The sequence below is a fragment of the Scatophagus argus genome, chromosome 22 (assembly GCF_020382885.2).
Source record: "Scatophagus argus isolate fScaArg1 chromosome 22, fScaArg1.pri, whole genome shotgun sequence".
NCBI lineage: Eukaryota > Metazoa > Chordata > Actinopteri > Scatophagidae > Scatophagus > Scatophagus argus.
Genome location: NC_058514.1, coordinates 4,173,497 through 4,190,691, shown reverse-complemented (window position 1 = coordinate 4,190,691; position 17,195 = coordinate 4,173,497). Strand labels below are relative to the sequence as shown.

Sequence of the window (17,195 nt, the reverse complement as noted above, 5' to 3'; positions counted from 1 at the left end):
CAATAAGAATCAAAACTACCATGAATAACAAAAGAAAAAAAAAAGAAGATCAAGAGACTAAAAATGAAAATAAATATGTGGAGAGTGTAGACTTCTGGGTGCTTAGCCACACTAGACTAAAATATATCAGCACCTATTGGATGGATGGCAACAGAATTTACTTTAATAATCTCCTGAATTTCACTCTGGTGGCAGCATAAGGGTGACATTTGTGTGAGTCTAATCTCTCCTCACTAGTGATAGGATTGCATTTAAATTTGGCTCAGACTGTCATACTCCCCTTAGGATGAGTTCTAATAACTACTGATCCCTTAACTTACTTTGTGTCTTACTGTCATAACTCGGTCTAAATATGAATTTGTCCTTTGTGTTCAGCGCTAAATAACAAATGTTGTTATGGTACACATGGTAAATAGTTTCTGCTAACAATGAGCATGTAGCGTTGTCACTGTGAGCATGTCAGCACGGCGATGTGAGGATTTAAGCACCACTGTGCCTAGAAACATGTTTGCTGTTTATCTGAAAAGCAGAAACATAGCATGTAATACATTTAGTATATGTAAAAACATAGGAACGTTACAGAGACAACAAACGACAACAGGACCGGGTGCTTCCATTTGTATTGCATAGTACAAAAACAAACGTCCATTTAACTTTGATGTTTTAAGAGAGTGTGGTGTATCAGACCGCTTTAACTAGTGGAACAGAGGATAGCTTCGGCTCCCTCTAAGAATGGATGCTGATCCACAGCCAGACATCATTTAAGTTCTAAAAGCCTTATGTAACACAATAAAAAGACCAACTGTCTGGACTGCCACTCATGCTCAGCTATTTCTGAATGTTCAAAGGTGGAAAATTACGGTGAACAGCACAAACATGTCACCGTGTTTACAAAAGCTCCAGCACTGAAGCTCATAACATGCATTTCCACCCTCAGATGCTTAAAAATCTCTCTCGTGTCAGAACAATGATACCTTAACTTACTCTGACATTACAGAGGTGACTGACGCCTCAGAGGGAAGCTGGTTCTGGTTCAATCTGATCTGGGTTTGGGTGGGCCAGGTCCTGATTGTGTCTCGGGGCAGGCAAACTTCTGTCGAGCGAGGGCAGAAAGTCGACAGCGAGGCTTGTTGCCAGAGCAGCAGGCAGGCAGAGACGAATAGCTGAGCTGATCCTCCACCGTAATCCCTTTTAATAAACTCTGCTGTCTGCGGACTGCGAGCAGCCACAAAGTCAAACAAGATGAGACACATTAAAACTCTGATGTGTCTTTTTCTAGATCTCTCAGCTTTCCCTAAAGTTACACCAACAACATGTCTTGCAGTCTCCTCATGCTGTGGGTCAGTCTGAAAGAAGTCCTAAAACTCCTGAAAGCTCCCAGAAAGGAAAAGCTTTCTTGTGTATGTGTTGTTAATGTGTTGATAACTTGCATCACCTTCACGTTGATGTTAGCTCAGGTGGGAGGACAGAAGTCAATTCAGCACCTCCATTTTGAAGCTGCTGCCTGCTTCTTTTTAATCAAATGGATTAAGAGGACTTTGCCTGTTTACTGTGTGAGTTTCAAGTGTTAGCTTCAATTTGGCAAAACATGAGAAACTGCTCCACTAAAGGGGGGGAAAAAATACAAGATAATTTTAATTTGAGACTGATTATTCCCTGGTTTTAAGACGTTAAGATTATTTTTCAAAATGTCTGAGGGTGCCTTTGGCTGCCTTCAAGCAAAAAGCTGCTGATAAAGAAGAAGGAGAAGAAAAAAAAACTCCATTATTTATTTATTTTTCTGAAATGTCAATCGTCTGTCTGCGTTATTCGGAGTAATGCCTGGTGGAGCCAGCAGTCATGGATCAAACAGCCTCCACGTTCAGAGGTTAATTGTTATCGGGGAGTAAAGCCTTGGGTGTTTAGAAAACTTACTGAGAGATTCAATAAACCAGTTCCCTTAGAGGCAAGCACTCTCCTCAACAAGGAGTCACAATATGGTTTAGTACGATTACATAGTCAGACCTCAGAGTGAGTGTGTGTGTGTGTGTGTGTGTGTGTGTGTGTGTGTGTGTGTGTGGAGGGCTCGATCATTCCCAAATTGATTTAGAAAGCTTCGTTTTAGTTGCAGATGGAATAATTGCACAAATTCTGAGCAATCATGTTCATCTATTTTAATTATCACTCACTGCCTCTTACTTCTATCGCTGTAGTTGGGGGCATTTCTCTTGTTTTCTGTTGTTTTTCTCCAAATGCTGTTTATCAAGCACGAATGCTCGTTTTGTAAATTGAATGTCTTTAATTTGTCGAGTCCTTCAGACAAAATGCGCACTCTGAAGATGTCACGTCGGGCTCTGGATGCAGCAAATACAATCTAAAGACCACAACTAAACCACAAGTTTATGAATAAACCCTGAAACCTTTTTCCTTGAAACATAGCTAAAATTAGAAAAGAAATTCTGAAATCTTGAAATAAAGTCTGTTGGTTTTATTTGCTCAAGCCAACAGATGGGGCCGAGGTATTATCTCCCACTCAGGGATATGTCCTGCAGATCCTGATGGACAGACGTGTAGCACCACGTTAGGCCAGAGAGACAGCTCCATGCGACTGGCCTGAAAGCCTGCAGGGCTTAAACTGGGTTATAAGCCCAAAGGAAAACTTTCTGCAGCAGAGTCAGAGAGGCTTCACAGGCAGCTTCTCCTCTCACACGTTCCTCGTTAAATCTGCTAGCTGACTTTCTCCAGACAGTATCGATATTCCTCGGAGTAAACAAGTCTTGGGGACATTCATCATCAGCTTGGCAGCACCAGGTAGCAAATTCGCTGTTTTTGATTAAGGGGATGGGGTGAGAAAACAGTAATTTAAAACGCTGCATAACTGACAGGCTTGTTTTTGGGAAGCTCTCAGACAACTTTTTCTGTTTATGGTATACAAAAGAAGACCTAATTTACTTTGTCTCCAGAACACAATGTCAGAAAGCAATGATGGATGTATTTTACTTCTAAAGATTATGTGAAAAGGCGGCTACTGCGACACCTATACATTTCAGTGACAGACACTCAATGATGAGCCAGGGGAGACATAAACCTCAGCAGCGCCAGACTGGATTCCCAAAACTAAACATCATCGATCCTTTTCATTATGGGAATATAAATGAGTTCTTTTATTTTGTTAAATATACAACCTGATACGCACTTCCGTTGTGGGAGGACGAATTTGTCATACTGACTCTCTGCACCAGTACAACCCTGGAGAGGAAAGATATGACTCGTAGTGTCTTCGGTGCTGTTGAAGAAGAAATAGGGGCCATTTCCTGTTTCCTGAGAATTACTTCCACATGAGCCTGTGGATATGTCTACATTTTGATTTCTGCTGAATAGAGGAAAAAAAACAAAAACCCTTGAATCTCCGGGCAGTGCTTTATCCTAGATGACACAATGACACCATATACTTAATACTGCAAAGTCCTCTGGGCAGGATAAAAGAAGAGGAGGTGTTGTCGTATGTGAAAAAATGAAGAAACAGTTTTGTCTGATATTACAAGGTAGAAAAGCAGAAAATCTAAAAGCAAATAATAAAACCAGTCACACATAATTTAGCAATTTATCATGTCAAACAGCTGAATTATCGTTGCCAGATGTTTATTCTCCACTTCAAATGCTATTACTTCTGTCGTAACATAATTTAGTAAGACAATTCCATCTGAGCCATTCAGCGCATGAAAGACTTGAAAATCAACTAAAATATGCAGTTAAAAAACAAAAAAAACAAAAACCTCACTGGAAGTCTTCGTCAGAGGTCAAAGGGAAAACTGACATTTCCCTGTGCGTCAGCAGCACTAACGTTCACTCACAACCAACGCTGAGTCATGTTTACACCAGGGTCACACTGAAGGCAGTGAATGGTTTCATCTCTGGTGTATTCATTTTGAATGAGAGGGAGTGTAATTATAGACGTATGACACAAGGCTGCTGAAAAACATCCCTTTGGATGGTCACTGATCCTATCAGCCTATACATTCCCATGCTGCTGTTCTGCCACACAAGCTCGATTAAGCACAGTCGGATGGCTGAGAGGTCTTCTGAACGGTCTTTCATACTGCAGCGTTGTGGTTCAAGAATTGTCAATAGTGGTGGAGTTGATTGTGATAACCATTTTAAAACATTTTGACTTGGCAAAGATGCGTTTCCTTGTGTATCACTGTGCCCATCTTAATAAATGTACAGAACTGAAATTGAGCTCTTGTATGCACTGCGTTAGTAAATCCAAGATCAAAATGGACAATTGATGATATTTTCTCTTCAACTCCAGTTGGTTGACTAATCAATAAACTGACTAACTGTACCACTCTGACACTGCAAAAAAGCAGACACACTCACACGGGATTTTGTTCAGTTCGTTCATGAACTTGTCCTTCAGCTTGGAAAAGGCCTCGTCCTTCTCGCCGGTGCCCGGGCCGGCCATGTTGGTGGTGTTGGAGCCAGCCGTGGCGGAGGAGGCGGTGGTGGGCTCGGGCGCCGCCGCCGCCAGCGCTTCCCTTCGACTTTCACTCATCGTGGCAACGCTGGGAAGCCAGGCAGATGCTGGACAAGAGGGGGAAGAGAAAGACAAAACAGAGTGGGTTAGTTTTTTGTGACAGATGCATGTCAGGGGCAGAGCGCTCGCCTTGTCAGATGGCTGAGTTGATGCCGACCGTGTGAGCAGCTGCTGGCTCAGTCCGGGTAAACATCAGCTGGGGTCCAGAATGAATTGGCCAGCTCGCTGAATTGGGAACAAAGCTACTCACTCATTGCTTAAACTCCAGATTAGCATCACAGAGCAGCGATAAAATGATTATTTATTACTCTCACACAGCACAGGCAGTAAATCTAAGCATTGCCACTGGATTAATAGAAACTGTTTGATTTTACAAGTCAACCCGAAAGTGCAGTAAATAATGCTGTAGACCAGAGATTATTCATCCACTGTCTTATCACACCACGCTCTTTGTACACAACAGCTGTGTTTACTTCATATTCAGGTCTTTTGTGAGGTGAAAAGGAAACAACGTGTGGCTTATGTTAGCCAGTGCTTTGTGTGTGTGTGGATACACTCGTGTCCATGCATGTGCCTCATAATACATCTTAAGTTTTAAAATGCTTGAAACAGTAGTTTATTAGCTAAAAACATGCATTAAACATGATTCAGTTTCTCTGTAGATTAGGTGTTTTGACAGGAAAAAGCACCAACAACTATGTCAGTCACCTCTACATGACTGATGGTTAACACAGGCATCTTCCAGTGTTACAGACTACTTGGTATCATGACACACGACTGTCAGGAAAAGCTGCAGCACAGGGACAAGCCTGCTGCAGACAGGAACTATTTATTGTCCTGTATTTCTGTGCAGGTTGTAATTTGGCTCTGTCACCATAGCAATCAAAGAGGATAATGGCACACTGAACTTGGAGAGTTTTTCCACCAGTACACAGTGAAGGTTGATGGCTTAATTCTCCTCCGTTGCCACAGTACAGTGCTCATTAAAGTCCTTTCCCCATTTATAGTATTGTTTTATAAAGGGCATTGCACTGGCGCAGACAGAAAGACTTTTTAAAAAAGGTTTCTACAAATCTAAATGTAACTCTCAGAATCTCCTCCGATGACATCTGATTCTAAACCTCAAAGAGCCGAGAACCAAATGAGATGTGAATTCATCAATTTAATCTTTAAAAAGAAGAAGGAAAAGAGAGCTTCAGAGAGCTGAAGTCCAATTCATGTATCTCTGGATATATGACATTAGCTTTGTAAAGGCACTGAGGTCACTTAGGCTGAAATACAGCCAAAGGTGGCTTCTCAGGTCACTTTGGGGATGCTTTCACTGGGCATGTCCTTCTCCTGATTTTATCTAGACAAAGTTGATTATTGATTGATTATTCACAATAATAATAATAAAAAAACAAATATGATCTAATGCTGGCCACTGTGCACCTTCACTGGAGTAGCTGCGTAGTAGCATATTCCCCTGTTTACTGAGCTCTGACTGAAGTTGGTGGAGGAGGGATGATCATTTCTCATTCTCTGTACTCTTTGAAATTACTCAGCCGATCTGGGATTTCAATCTGGCAACCTTCCAGCCACAACTCTGTTTCTATAAAATCTAGGTTATCTCTGATGCTCTCGAAACTGGTGCCAGCAGCAACCGCAGTCAGTGGGTTTTAGTACGAAAGTACATTCATATGTTCAAAATGGAGTGGCTATTAGATACTTTAAGGATTATTCTTTAGAAATCACTTGCTTTTGTTTTAAGCTGTTGCCTGGCAGCTGCTGAAGACGCGATATATATATATATATATATATATATATATATATAAGCCATATTCCCAGTTACTGCTACAAATGTGGGTAAATATTTCACATCAGACAACACAACTCTTAAATCCAATTTGGCAAAGAAAAACTCAAAAGGTCAAAACCAAGTCAAAAGTCTTCATAAACATTTCACCAGAGCAATTACTCATGATTTTATCTGATATTTGGTCTATCTTAAGTTTAGTCTTAACCTTGAAGATGAGATACATTTAACCCAGCTTGAGTTACAAGAAAGTATAGACAAAGGAAGGGGCATTTACAGATCTTACAGGGATTTTATTTTATTTTGGCTGTGAGTCAGCAAGTGGAGCAACATGACATTAAGGCAACTGTATTGTTTGGCCCCAGGCAAACTGCCATTTCCTCTATCAGTAAGTCCTCTGTATCTATCAAAGAACAGCAAATATCTCCCATCAGTCGACAACCACCAGATATTTGATCTGTACATCAAACAGACACACTTGCTTTGAAAAGAGAATAAAAACTAACAAAGAGCAGCATTAGTTATCAACAATATCAACAAAAAAAAGATATTGTTCCACCACCTTTGCATGAAGGATAAGCTACTGTGTCTGTAACTGTCAGTGGGTCAAGGTAAAAATAAATCCTACAAAAGCCTGTGTTTCTATAGCTGAATCAATACTTTTGTCCTTTTGTGAACATCTCAGAATACCAGCGCTGACATTACATTACATGTCAGGACATCACATGATGTATAACAGCAACAGTTTGAGGAAACATAGGAAAAATAGCATCACAGAACCTGAGGCAATGTGGTTACTCAAAGACAAACAGCAGCTGGAGAGGAAGCAGGAAGAGACCAAAAGTGGAGTCTGTGAAGCCTCATCAGAAGATGAGGTAAACTTTTTCTGCTTTTGGCTTGAACATCAAGAACCTCAACATTTTCACAACTTTGAAATACATAGTTTATACTCATCACATATAGTTTTTTCCCCTTAGTGGAAAAGTTCATATAATTACAAGACTTGTTTGGTTTAATGTGGGTTCATATGTCCCAATTACAAGGAAACCTGGGCTTGTAAACAGAAGTCAACAGACTAACATGAAGCTCTTTAATTAGGCAGACTCTGATAAGCAGTCATCGCTCCCGGTTAGTTATTTGCAGCAGTGGAGACAAATTCAATTATCTGCACAGAATCTTAAAGAGAACACTGTGATGATATGTACTATGCGAGATACCCAATCCTAAATAACCTGGTAACACTGAATCCAGCTGTAGCAGCTGATTGGTAACCAATTCTGAGAAATGGTGTAAAACTTAGATTGTGATTTGTTCGATATCTATTTCAGCTAAACAACTTCTGGACTACTTCCAACTCTAAGACACGTTGTTATACCAAAGTCCATTGTAAAAGTCCACCGCTGAGGAAATTAAAAAAAGAGAGGAGGAAGAAGCTCAGCTGCTGACGATGCTCTGCCACCAGCGAACATGGCTCGGCAGTGGCCAATTAAGCAAGACAGCAGTGGAAGAGTAGCTAGCTGGGACAATTAACAACAGAGCCATCAGAAACCAGCAGGTTGAGCTGAATGGCAGTAAGAAACCAAGCTACCTGTGTTCCTGTGCAGAGGTAGTGCCAACAGGGTGCTTGAACTGCTCAGGAGAAATAAACCAGAGGAAACCCCCCCCCCCCCCGAGGACTACAGTACTGCAAATGGCTTAGCCCTGTACTCCAGTTAATGCATAAGGAGCTGTTTACTGAGGAATCCATTGGATTCAGGATCACATACTGACGGACTGCAGGCCGTCTACGTGTAGAAAAATGCAAGCAGATCCAAAATGGCTGCCGTGTCACAAACTTTTAGCATTACAGCTGAACATTACACTCACATATATTTCTGAAAACATTCTAAAGCAAGAAATAAGCTACGATCTACTGAGTACAGCTGGTGCCACCCCAGTTTCATTTATAATACTGCTTTTATATATGGTATATCATATACCATATATATATGTGTAAATGTACTATTAATGCTATTTAACAAATAAATTACTGTGCTTTAATCTTGCCTTCCATTTTCAAGCCCTGATTTAACAAAGGTTAAATCTTCGTGTGCTGCCACCACACCCGGAGAATAAAACCCACTGATTGGCTGGCTTGAGTTGGTATTCACAATCACTTCATGTTTGTCAGCTGCTGCTTCCCAACATACTGTGAAAGCATAATATCACCGCACTCTCCAGTTGTGATTTTAACACTTAGCTAACACTTGTTTAACAACATCTTTGTCTGTCACCAGCAGATATTTTCAAGACATGTCATGTGGCTAACTGCTGCAGAAAATACTGTCAAAAGAGGGGAAAAATACAGCACCTAGTATCAAAAAACCTATGATCAAATCAAGAAAAATACGATTCATTAAAGATGTTTTAACTTGAGCTAAACAACTGCGATGAACATATGTGCACAAATCAGCCAATTGTTACCTCAGCCCTCTCAACCTCCCCCTTTGTTGCATGGACGCCTACGCATGTCCATGTTCGCTCAGCCTCCCTTTGGTCTCCCTTTGAAATGCTGCAAGGTTAGTGTGGGGGCTGAGGCATTGAGAGGCACGCTCGGCAATGACAGAGATACTTCAACACAGGCGAGGACTTTTAGGGAGCACAATGACGCTCTGCAGAGTGCCTGTGGGAGGCATCTTCTATAGAAAAAGAATTGATCATGCCCTGGGGCGGAGGGTCCACATAGGCTTTCACTCGATATTTCCAAGTGAGCTTATGTCTTGTATTAAAGAGGGATGTGCTTGTATGAGGATATGTAATATGCAGGGAGCTTAAATTGAGAAAAAAAAGATAAAAAAAAAACAGGAGCAATTACCCAAAAGAATTCAGCAGACAGTGGGCGCGAAATTTTTATGTAAATGACACGATTCCAGTGAATCAGAGAGCTTTCAAATATTCAGAATGAGACATGCATCTGAATGAAAAAATGTTCCAAGCTTCTACGTCTTACAATTTTCCTTAGGACTGCGCAAGACTGATGCTTCTCAGTCTCCGAAACTAAATGTCAAATGGAAGGCAACTAAATATGCGCATTGTGTGTGGCGGACCACACATGGAGTCTGTTACGCCTCTCGCATCAGGCCTCGCATCGCTGGAAAAAAAACGAAACATTAATTCAGCTCATATTTGCACCTTAATGACTACTCCTCCATTCAAGCGTAAGACGACAACTTCCGTATTATCTTCGCTGTCTGCAGCACCTCTCAGCAGGCAGTCCACTTGAAGAGCTCATCTCATTTGGAGTGGATGAGACCTTTTTTATCTTGAAACCTGAGAGCGAGGTTGACCTTTTTCAAGGGCTGTCATCACCATGTAATCACGCCGTATATCCCCTGCAACACAAAGTTAATATCTGCCCTGACGCTACCACAAACCACTTGGAGGACAGCTTTAAGTAATGTTGTTGTTTTTGTACAAAATGGCTGTGCTTTGCTCTTGCAGTCACACTCCAGTGTGTCCTTTACTTGACTGCAATGTTTCCATCACCTTCCTGCGGACAATTACTTACTTCAGCGTCCACTGCACATTTTTATGAACGCAAACTCAAAGAAACCAAAACGCAGGGTCACTGGGATCTCTTTTGTATGTGAACACTGGTTGTAAAAGTAAATTTATTTTATTGCTGGAATATTGTTGAAAAAGATGAATATAAACTCAGGTATCAAATGATCTAACTTTTTCATACCTTTCACTTTGCTACAGCCCACACCCACCTCTTGTTTCCCTTTTCTTTCTTTCTTTCTTTCTTTATTTTAACTTATTTATTTATTTTTTGTGCTCCAACCATCTCTTTGGAGGTGTGCCGCTCAGGTGTAAAACCCCAACCCAATTACAGGGCCGCCAGATGGCCCAGCAGGTCCCCAACCACAGCGGCGACGCTGGCACACGGCTCCCTCCTATCACCTCTCTCTCCGTCTTCATCTTTCTCTCGCGCTCAGCCTCTCTAACTGGGTCAGCTCTCTTGCTCTCTACCCCCCTCTGTCCTTCCTGCTATCTCCTCCATCATCCTTTCATGTGGGTTTTTTTTCCCTCCTCCATCAGTGGATCCTGCCCAACCTGAACAGCTGTAATGCCGCTAACACGACCTATTCCACAGAGTAAAAAAGAAGATAATATGGAGATGAAAAACATGTTTGTTATCCCTGTTTTGAGTTCAGATTTGGACTCCCCCCTCCCACCCCCGAATCCAGTTTTGGCCAGCTGTCTCGGTGCGCCGGGTGTGACATCACGCGCTGTTTGAGGAAGTGATAAAGCTGCCAAATTCAGCCCAGCCCAGGACTAATGCCATCCATTTTCTGTCATCAAATTCAATATATTTTACAGATCGCAGCCGAATATACGGTACAGTAAGGAGACCCACAGCTGGCCTTTTCCCAATATCACTTCCCCTCGTGTCATTTTATTTGGTTTCATGAGTCAATCAGCCAGTAAATCACCAATTAAACTCATTTTATTAAGAATTATCTGCTAATCATGACAAAATGGTTTGGCAGTTGTTATGTGTCAGCCTAATTTAAAGCAATTGACTACATGTATGCGCACACCTCACAGTCAAGATGAGAGTGTTCATCATTTACACGAACAGAACAGCAAGCGATCTCTGTGAAGACAGCATGTGTGTTATGCATAATTGGGACTGGTGAATCATTTCTTAGCCGGAAGTATATTAAAATTAAGATCAAATAGAAACAAGACTTTAAAACCATTTTCTGTTGCTACAACCGTATTTGTATGGAGACTTGTAGTTCACAGTCCTGTACAAATAGAAATGAGAACAAAATAAGAAACTATATTTGCATAATTGGCATCTGGAAAGGTTTTACGTGCACCTTTACAGATGAATGTGAAATAAAACTAAGGTGATTTAGTTGTAAACGTTGATGGACACAAAAGAATTCAGTCTTTGTTTTTGCTGAGGTCACCGTTCAAAGGTTGAACTTCAGCTCGCTGTTGTTCAGAGACAGTGAGTAACTCATAGAGGCTGTTGGCGGTTTTGACTTTTTAAACAGGAAGACACTAATGGCGGCGTAAATGTTTCGTCAAAGACAAATTAAAAAGCTGCAAGTGGCACATAAATGCTGCCGTAGTGCTAGAATCAATAGTCCGGATCGATAGAGAAGTGCTTTGACTAAACAAGCAAACGAAGACTCTGCTCCCGAGTCCGAGAGGCAGAGATAAGAAGAGCGTGTTTAAATCCAGAATCAGTGTTTCGCATTCCACCTACAACGAGTCACAGTTTGGCTCGATCATACGGCGGTGAACTGTCGCTCAGAGGTTTAAAACCATTCACAGGTGTGATACCATTTCAAAGCAAGTTTAAAGTAATCATCGCGAAAACAGTGATAGCTTCACAGATCTGGATTAACTAATAATCAGAGCAAGGGCATTTTTTTGATAGAAAGGGAGCACTAATAACGTAATTGCAATAAATGCCAGAGGAAAAACTGTTTAAAGCAAATTAAGGATTGTGTTGTGCATGCATAATTGAGCGCCGCATCAGAAAATTACCACCATTGAACTGAACTGGGGAGATATTCAGCTGATAAATTTAAATATTTAAAGTAATTCCACACTTTGTAGACCATTTAATTATCCATAAGTTATGACTCATCTTTATTCAATGAATTTTGATCTTTCCTGTGGCATCAATGTTACATGTGGTAGAACAAGTACGGTTCAGGTCTGGATTTCGTCATTAACGCCATGCACCTAATGACAGTAATATTTATAAGTGACCTTGAATTACAAATAACAACTTTTTTACAAAAACATCTTTTCACTGCTGTATTTTACAATCTGCACAGGTTTACGCTTCTGCGGGATAATGGGAACTTTTTAACAAATAAACAACAACAGGACTGGAACTCAAAAAGAAAAATAAATAAATAAATAAAAACTAAAAAGTGGCATCTTAATGGCAACCAGGCAGGTCAGAAAAAAAGGGCTTGAATTAAAGTGTATGCCAAGAGCTGGCTTCCTTTGTGCATATAAATGTAACTAATGAGCCTGTTGGGTCATTCTAGTAGAAACAGCAAATCATGCGTAAATCCTCAACCTGCACCTCGGATGAACTCCAGATCCCACTGTGCCCCTCCCCTCCCCTCCTTCTCTTTCGCTTTCTCTCCCTCTCTCACTCTTTTCTGCCTTTGTTCACTCACCATCAAAGAAAATCACAAAAATCACCCATAGTCAACCAGTGTCAAACCAATTGCTTTGTCACTGCTGTTCCTCAAGAACAAGAAAAACTCAATTTTGTGAAATCAACTGGCAGCAACACACATCACACTTCAAAGCAATTCAATCCCAACAAACTGACAAGAAGAACTTCAAAAAAAGAAACTTGATGCAGGTGGAACACAGCACCTAAAGAGGATGAGGAGGATTTAGTTTAATTTCATCATTTAGTAAACTGTCATATTAATTACTGGCTGACAGTAAAGCATCCACCACCATCTGATGGGCGCTCATTTGCTGGGGGATGGTACTTCCAGACATCGCGATCACACACACACACACACACACACACACACACACACACACACACAGTGGGAGTCTTTTATGCATATAATAAGTCACGCAAATGATTGTCAGGTGAGCTGCCTGCAGTGAGCGGGGATAAGAGGAGGCTGAGAAGGCCCCGTGGCCACTTCCCCTTGTCCAGTGCAACCTCTTTACTCACCTGAAGCCAATCTCAGGGGGTAATGGAACTGGAAAAAGTTATTAACCCCGCTTTGCAGCAAGGGCAGGACAGCTCTATTAAGCCAGTGCACAAAGATTCCTCCATTTTCAATTACTGCTTCCAAAGCGCTGAGGAAAGTTAGAAAAAGCAGCCTTGTTGTCTGCCAGAGAGACAGACTCAGCGGCCCCCAGATCCCAGCAGCTCTTATCATCTACTCTTGCTCCTCATACAGCATCAGCTGGACACACTCCCTGAGTTGTTGGTGGATACGTTCAGTCCATTTATAAAGGCAAACGTTGCAAGGAAAGTGGGTCTGTCACCGAGGGGCTAAACAAGAGGCTGGGGAGTAGAGAGCAGGGGTCTTACATTAAGATGCTGAACCTGGCCAAGATAATAATCAATAATCTGAATCGATACTGAGACACTAAAAAAATCCAAAAGAGCTCTCTGTAGGCAGCACAGGCGCAAACGGAGCTTCTAGGATTCAGCTTATCTCAGACTGACTCAACTGCAGCCTTTATTAGTGCTGAGATTCAGAGATGAAAGTCCTGCTTTTCTGCTGACGATATCTGCATAAGGAGAGACCTGAAGCTGAAGTCCTAAATGCATTTTTCAAAGGACATGATATCATATGTAATACATTAATATCAGGAAGAGGATGTTTCAATGTGTAACTGACTTGCACTTTTCCTGCAAGTTACTCGTACTGTTAAATCCAACTTTCTATTCATAATTTCTATAGTACTCACACCTTGATTTCCAATGAATAAAAGCCTGCAGCAATGAAGAGAAATTCCGATATTAATATATTATAGTATTACTCCAGTTTAATTCAAGCATTTAGTATGGCCACAAAAGGTCCATTACTCACAAATTACTCACACATGAAGTGTTGAGGGCCTGTAATGGTCCACTGTTCCTCAGCCTCCGCATTCGTTCGACAGACAGCAGGGATCAAACTCTCCGGTTGGCTCCCTGACTTGCTCTGTTTTCTGTCATTCTGGCAGATACAGTTTAAAGGAGCTCAGAAACCCACCTCCCACATTTAGTGACCCTTAGCCATGATTGCGTGCTTAGTTGGCTGGGAGGCTGGAGGGGGGCAGCAGGGAGGTGGTGGAAGGCCAGGGCTAATATAGCAGTGCCTGGGGAGTCATGTCTGTTAGAATCAGTCCGATGAGGGAGGCGAGGCCAGGGGCCACGATGCGGCTACTTGTAGGTGACTCATACGGATAAAGGGCAGCTATTTGCTCAACTGCTGCCTGCCTCCAGGGTCACCCTTCAGGAAAATCTGCCCAGCAACCACCAGCTATGTGACAGGTTGGCAGAGACAGAAAGTGAGTGACAGGATTTTAACGGTCAAGGAGCGAGACCGACCTTTGGTGCAGGGCAACAGAGGTACTGGAAGTGGTTACAGAGTTCTGGGTTCATTATGTCAAGAAGAAGAAGGTTTAATTTTTTGGACAGCATTAATCATCCTCTCTAAATAAACTACTTTTCAAAGAGAGAGACAGTAGTACCCTGTTATGAATTAATTTAGTGCTTGTTGTTCTGGTGACTGCTGGTGAGTTTAAATTTGTTCTCATTTCATTAAGGAGTTTGAGACTCCCCGACTTCACATCCCGTCAATTAATTGCCAAACACCATTAAAATTCTCATAATTTTAAATTCCAAAAATGCAGATGAAGAAGGAATTAAGTTTGCTGAAAGCTAATTTAGCGATCACTTTTATCCTTCTGTTAAATGTACTTTATTGCCATCAATGTCACAAGCCCCCTTTGGAGTGTTAACTGTATTTTAAGCAACATACAAGGTCTCGGAAAGCTAGTCGGTGGAAATCTGAGCTTAGAGTACCTTGTTAGATGTAAGGTTCCCAGAGGTCAAAACATTAATTTTGACGCCTCCTTTTGTTTAAAAAAAAAAAAAAAAAAAATTAATTAAAACAAAAAAACTACAATGAGCCTGAGCTATTGACCAAGGCTAACTATCCTTTAACACCGCCGTGTTGAGCAAAAAACTAACTTGTTTCACAAGTGACATCAATACTGAACATTTTTGACTGCACATTTCAACATCGTTACATTTGGTTTGGATGAGACAGATATGAATGTGTTGTAGCTCAGTGGAGTAATGACATGAAACAAATGCCCTGTAGCTTTGATTTTATTTAGCTTCCACCCTCCAGCTTCACTCCTTCTTCTTCCCACCCACTCGTTCACGCCTCCCTCAGCAACACCCTGCCTCCCGCAGGGCTCAGCCACAGATATCACAACTGACACGGTTTATCAAGACAAATAATCAGGAGAGGGAACGTCGCGTGAAGTTGGGACTTCACCAAAAGGCAGCTGCAGCACCTAATTCCAGAAGACCAAGGATGATATTCATATTCCACGCCACAGCACACATCGTGAAAAACCATGAATCCCTGGACTGGTTTAGGAAGCGGTGTGGTTACAGGTGACGCAGCAGATGGAGCCGCAGCACTTCCTTACTTGCTGTCGTGGCCTTCTATCATCTTCTGTGGCGTCCATGTCAGAAAGACATGTCTCCAGAGCTGTTAATGTTCTCAAACAGACAGACCTTCAAGTGTTCTTTCCAGACACTTGGCAGCTGACCTTTTAATGCTGTTTAGAGTGTGGGGTGTGCGCCGTGTGCTGATGATGTTGCCTCGGATCGGCTTTAACAAGAAGTAGCTAAACACCCAGTGGCTAAGAGATGAATACGCGCCGTCTCATCTGATCTGTCACTTGATAAAATGATTCAAAAATGCAAAGGAGGGGTATTTTGGCTAAGTTACTCGTTTAAGATGAGGCGGTTCTCATGCAGCGCTTGCCCACGGCTGAGCTTTTTGCTCTGTGTCTAAAACAAATTTTTAACTTGCACTGACATTTTCAGAAACAAACAGAATATGCGTCGCCTTGTCCGATTTTCTACTTGACAAAAATGGACGGACTGCGTGAGTTTCATCTTCAGGATGGAGACAGTTTTACTCCAATCATCAAATCCCGGTGAGGTGGGGTGCAGTTTAAGTCACCAAACATCAGGAACAAAAATCAGCTCGTCCAGGAATTCATCACCACGTCTTGAATCTAACTGACACTCATAACAGATCGGTGGTCTGATTTTCCATGTGACTCACAGGATTCTGAATCCCCTTCCTCTTAGTACGCACGCACACACGCACACACATTCGGATGATGATGACGACAGGTTGACAATCTGACGAAGGTGTGATGGAGTGATGCGGGAGTGTGATTAGAAGGTGACAAATAATTCAACTTCAGGAATAACAGTTCAGGTGTCGCTGATCTGCCATTTGAAGCAGACGTGAACAGAAAATGGCAGCACAATGAGGGAGAATGAGATGATTAGGATGATTAGGACATGGCGATTCATATGCTAGCTTACACGCTGCCGTTTGACTTTTCTCTTATTCATGCATCTCCTCATGGAGTCTGTTTCTCTGCACACTTTGATGCCCCCCCCCCTTCTCGTCTGTCCATTGCAAAGCTTTTCCCCCACTGGGCATCCTTTCATACGCCTACAGCCTCTCACAACATTTCCACCCACACATTTTGTTTGAAAAACAGCATGCCTGCCAATGTCCAACTAGCTCTGTAATTGTCACAAAATTATAATTTAGCATGCTCATTTTTATTTTCCACAGCACAAAGAAAATAATGACATCAAAAGTGCTCGATGAATATCCAGCGAGTGGGAATTTGACCTTTTTAAGGGGTAGCGAAGAGTCAGAAAAATAAAAGATGCTATCGTTTTCCATCATTTTTTTTTTTATTGAACTAGAGTGAGCTGTCAGATCGCATCTCACTGGCACTATCATTTAACACAACAGCCTCCCTAAATCATACTCCACAGTGCCAGGGTGGCTTGAAGAGTGAGATTGAACTCATTGACAGTGGTGGCAGCTTGATAGATAACATTGTGAGGGTGACATTGAAATAAACAGGCATTGTGACCAACCATCTTTCAGCTTATCGTTTGCCATCAGGCGTCTCTGACACCGCATTAGCATGAGTTTTGATTTTCTCATTTGGGAGACGCTTTCTCTCTCTCTCATTTGCAAGTGTGCCGTTATCACCATGACCCCGAGGTGGTGAAAAAGCTCCAGAGTTACAGAGAGAGAGACAGGGCAGGAATAAAGAAGAGAG

At 41.8% G+C, this 17,195-nt stretch overlaps 1 protein-coding gene across 10 annotated transcripts in view; it reads right to left on the bottom strand.

The window, feature by feature from the left end:
• The window catches only part of syt1a (synaptotagmin Ia), a 155,753-nt gene that overhangs the window by 35,882 nt on the left and 102,676 nt on the right, over window positions 1–17,195 (bottom strand). For all 10 annotated transcript variants that reach the window (XM_046379673.1, XM_046379674.1, XM_046379672.1 and 7 more), the window contains one exon: window positions 4,360–4,563. In XM_046379673.1, coding sequence (XP_046235629.1) covers window positions 4,360–4,534 — 175 coding nt within the window. In that variant the 5' untranslated portion in view covers window positions 4,535–4,563. The remainder of the gene's footprint in view (window positions 1–4,359; window positions 4,564–17,195) is intronic.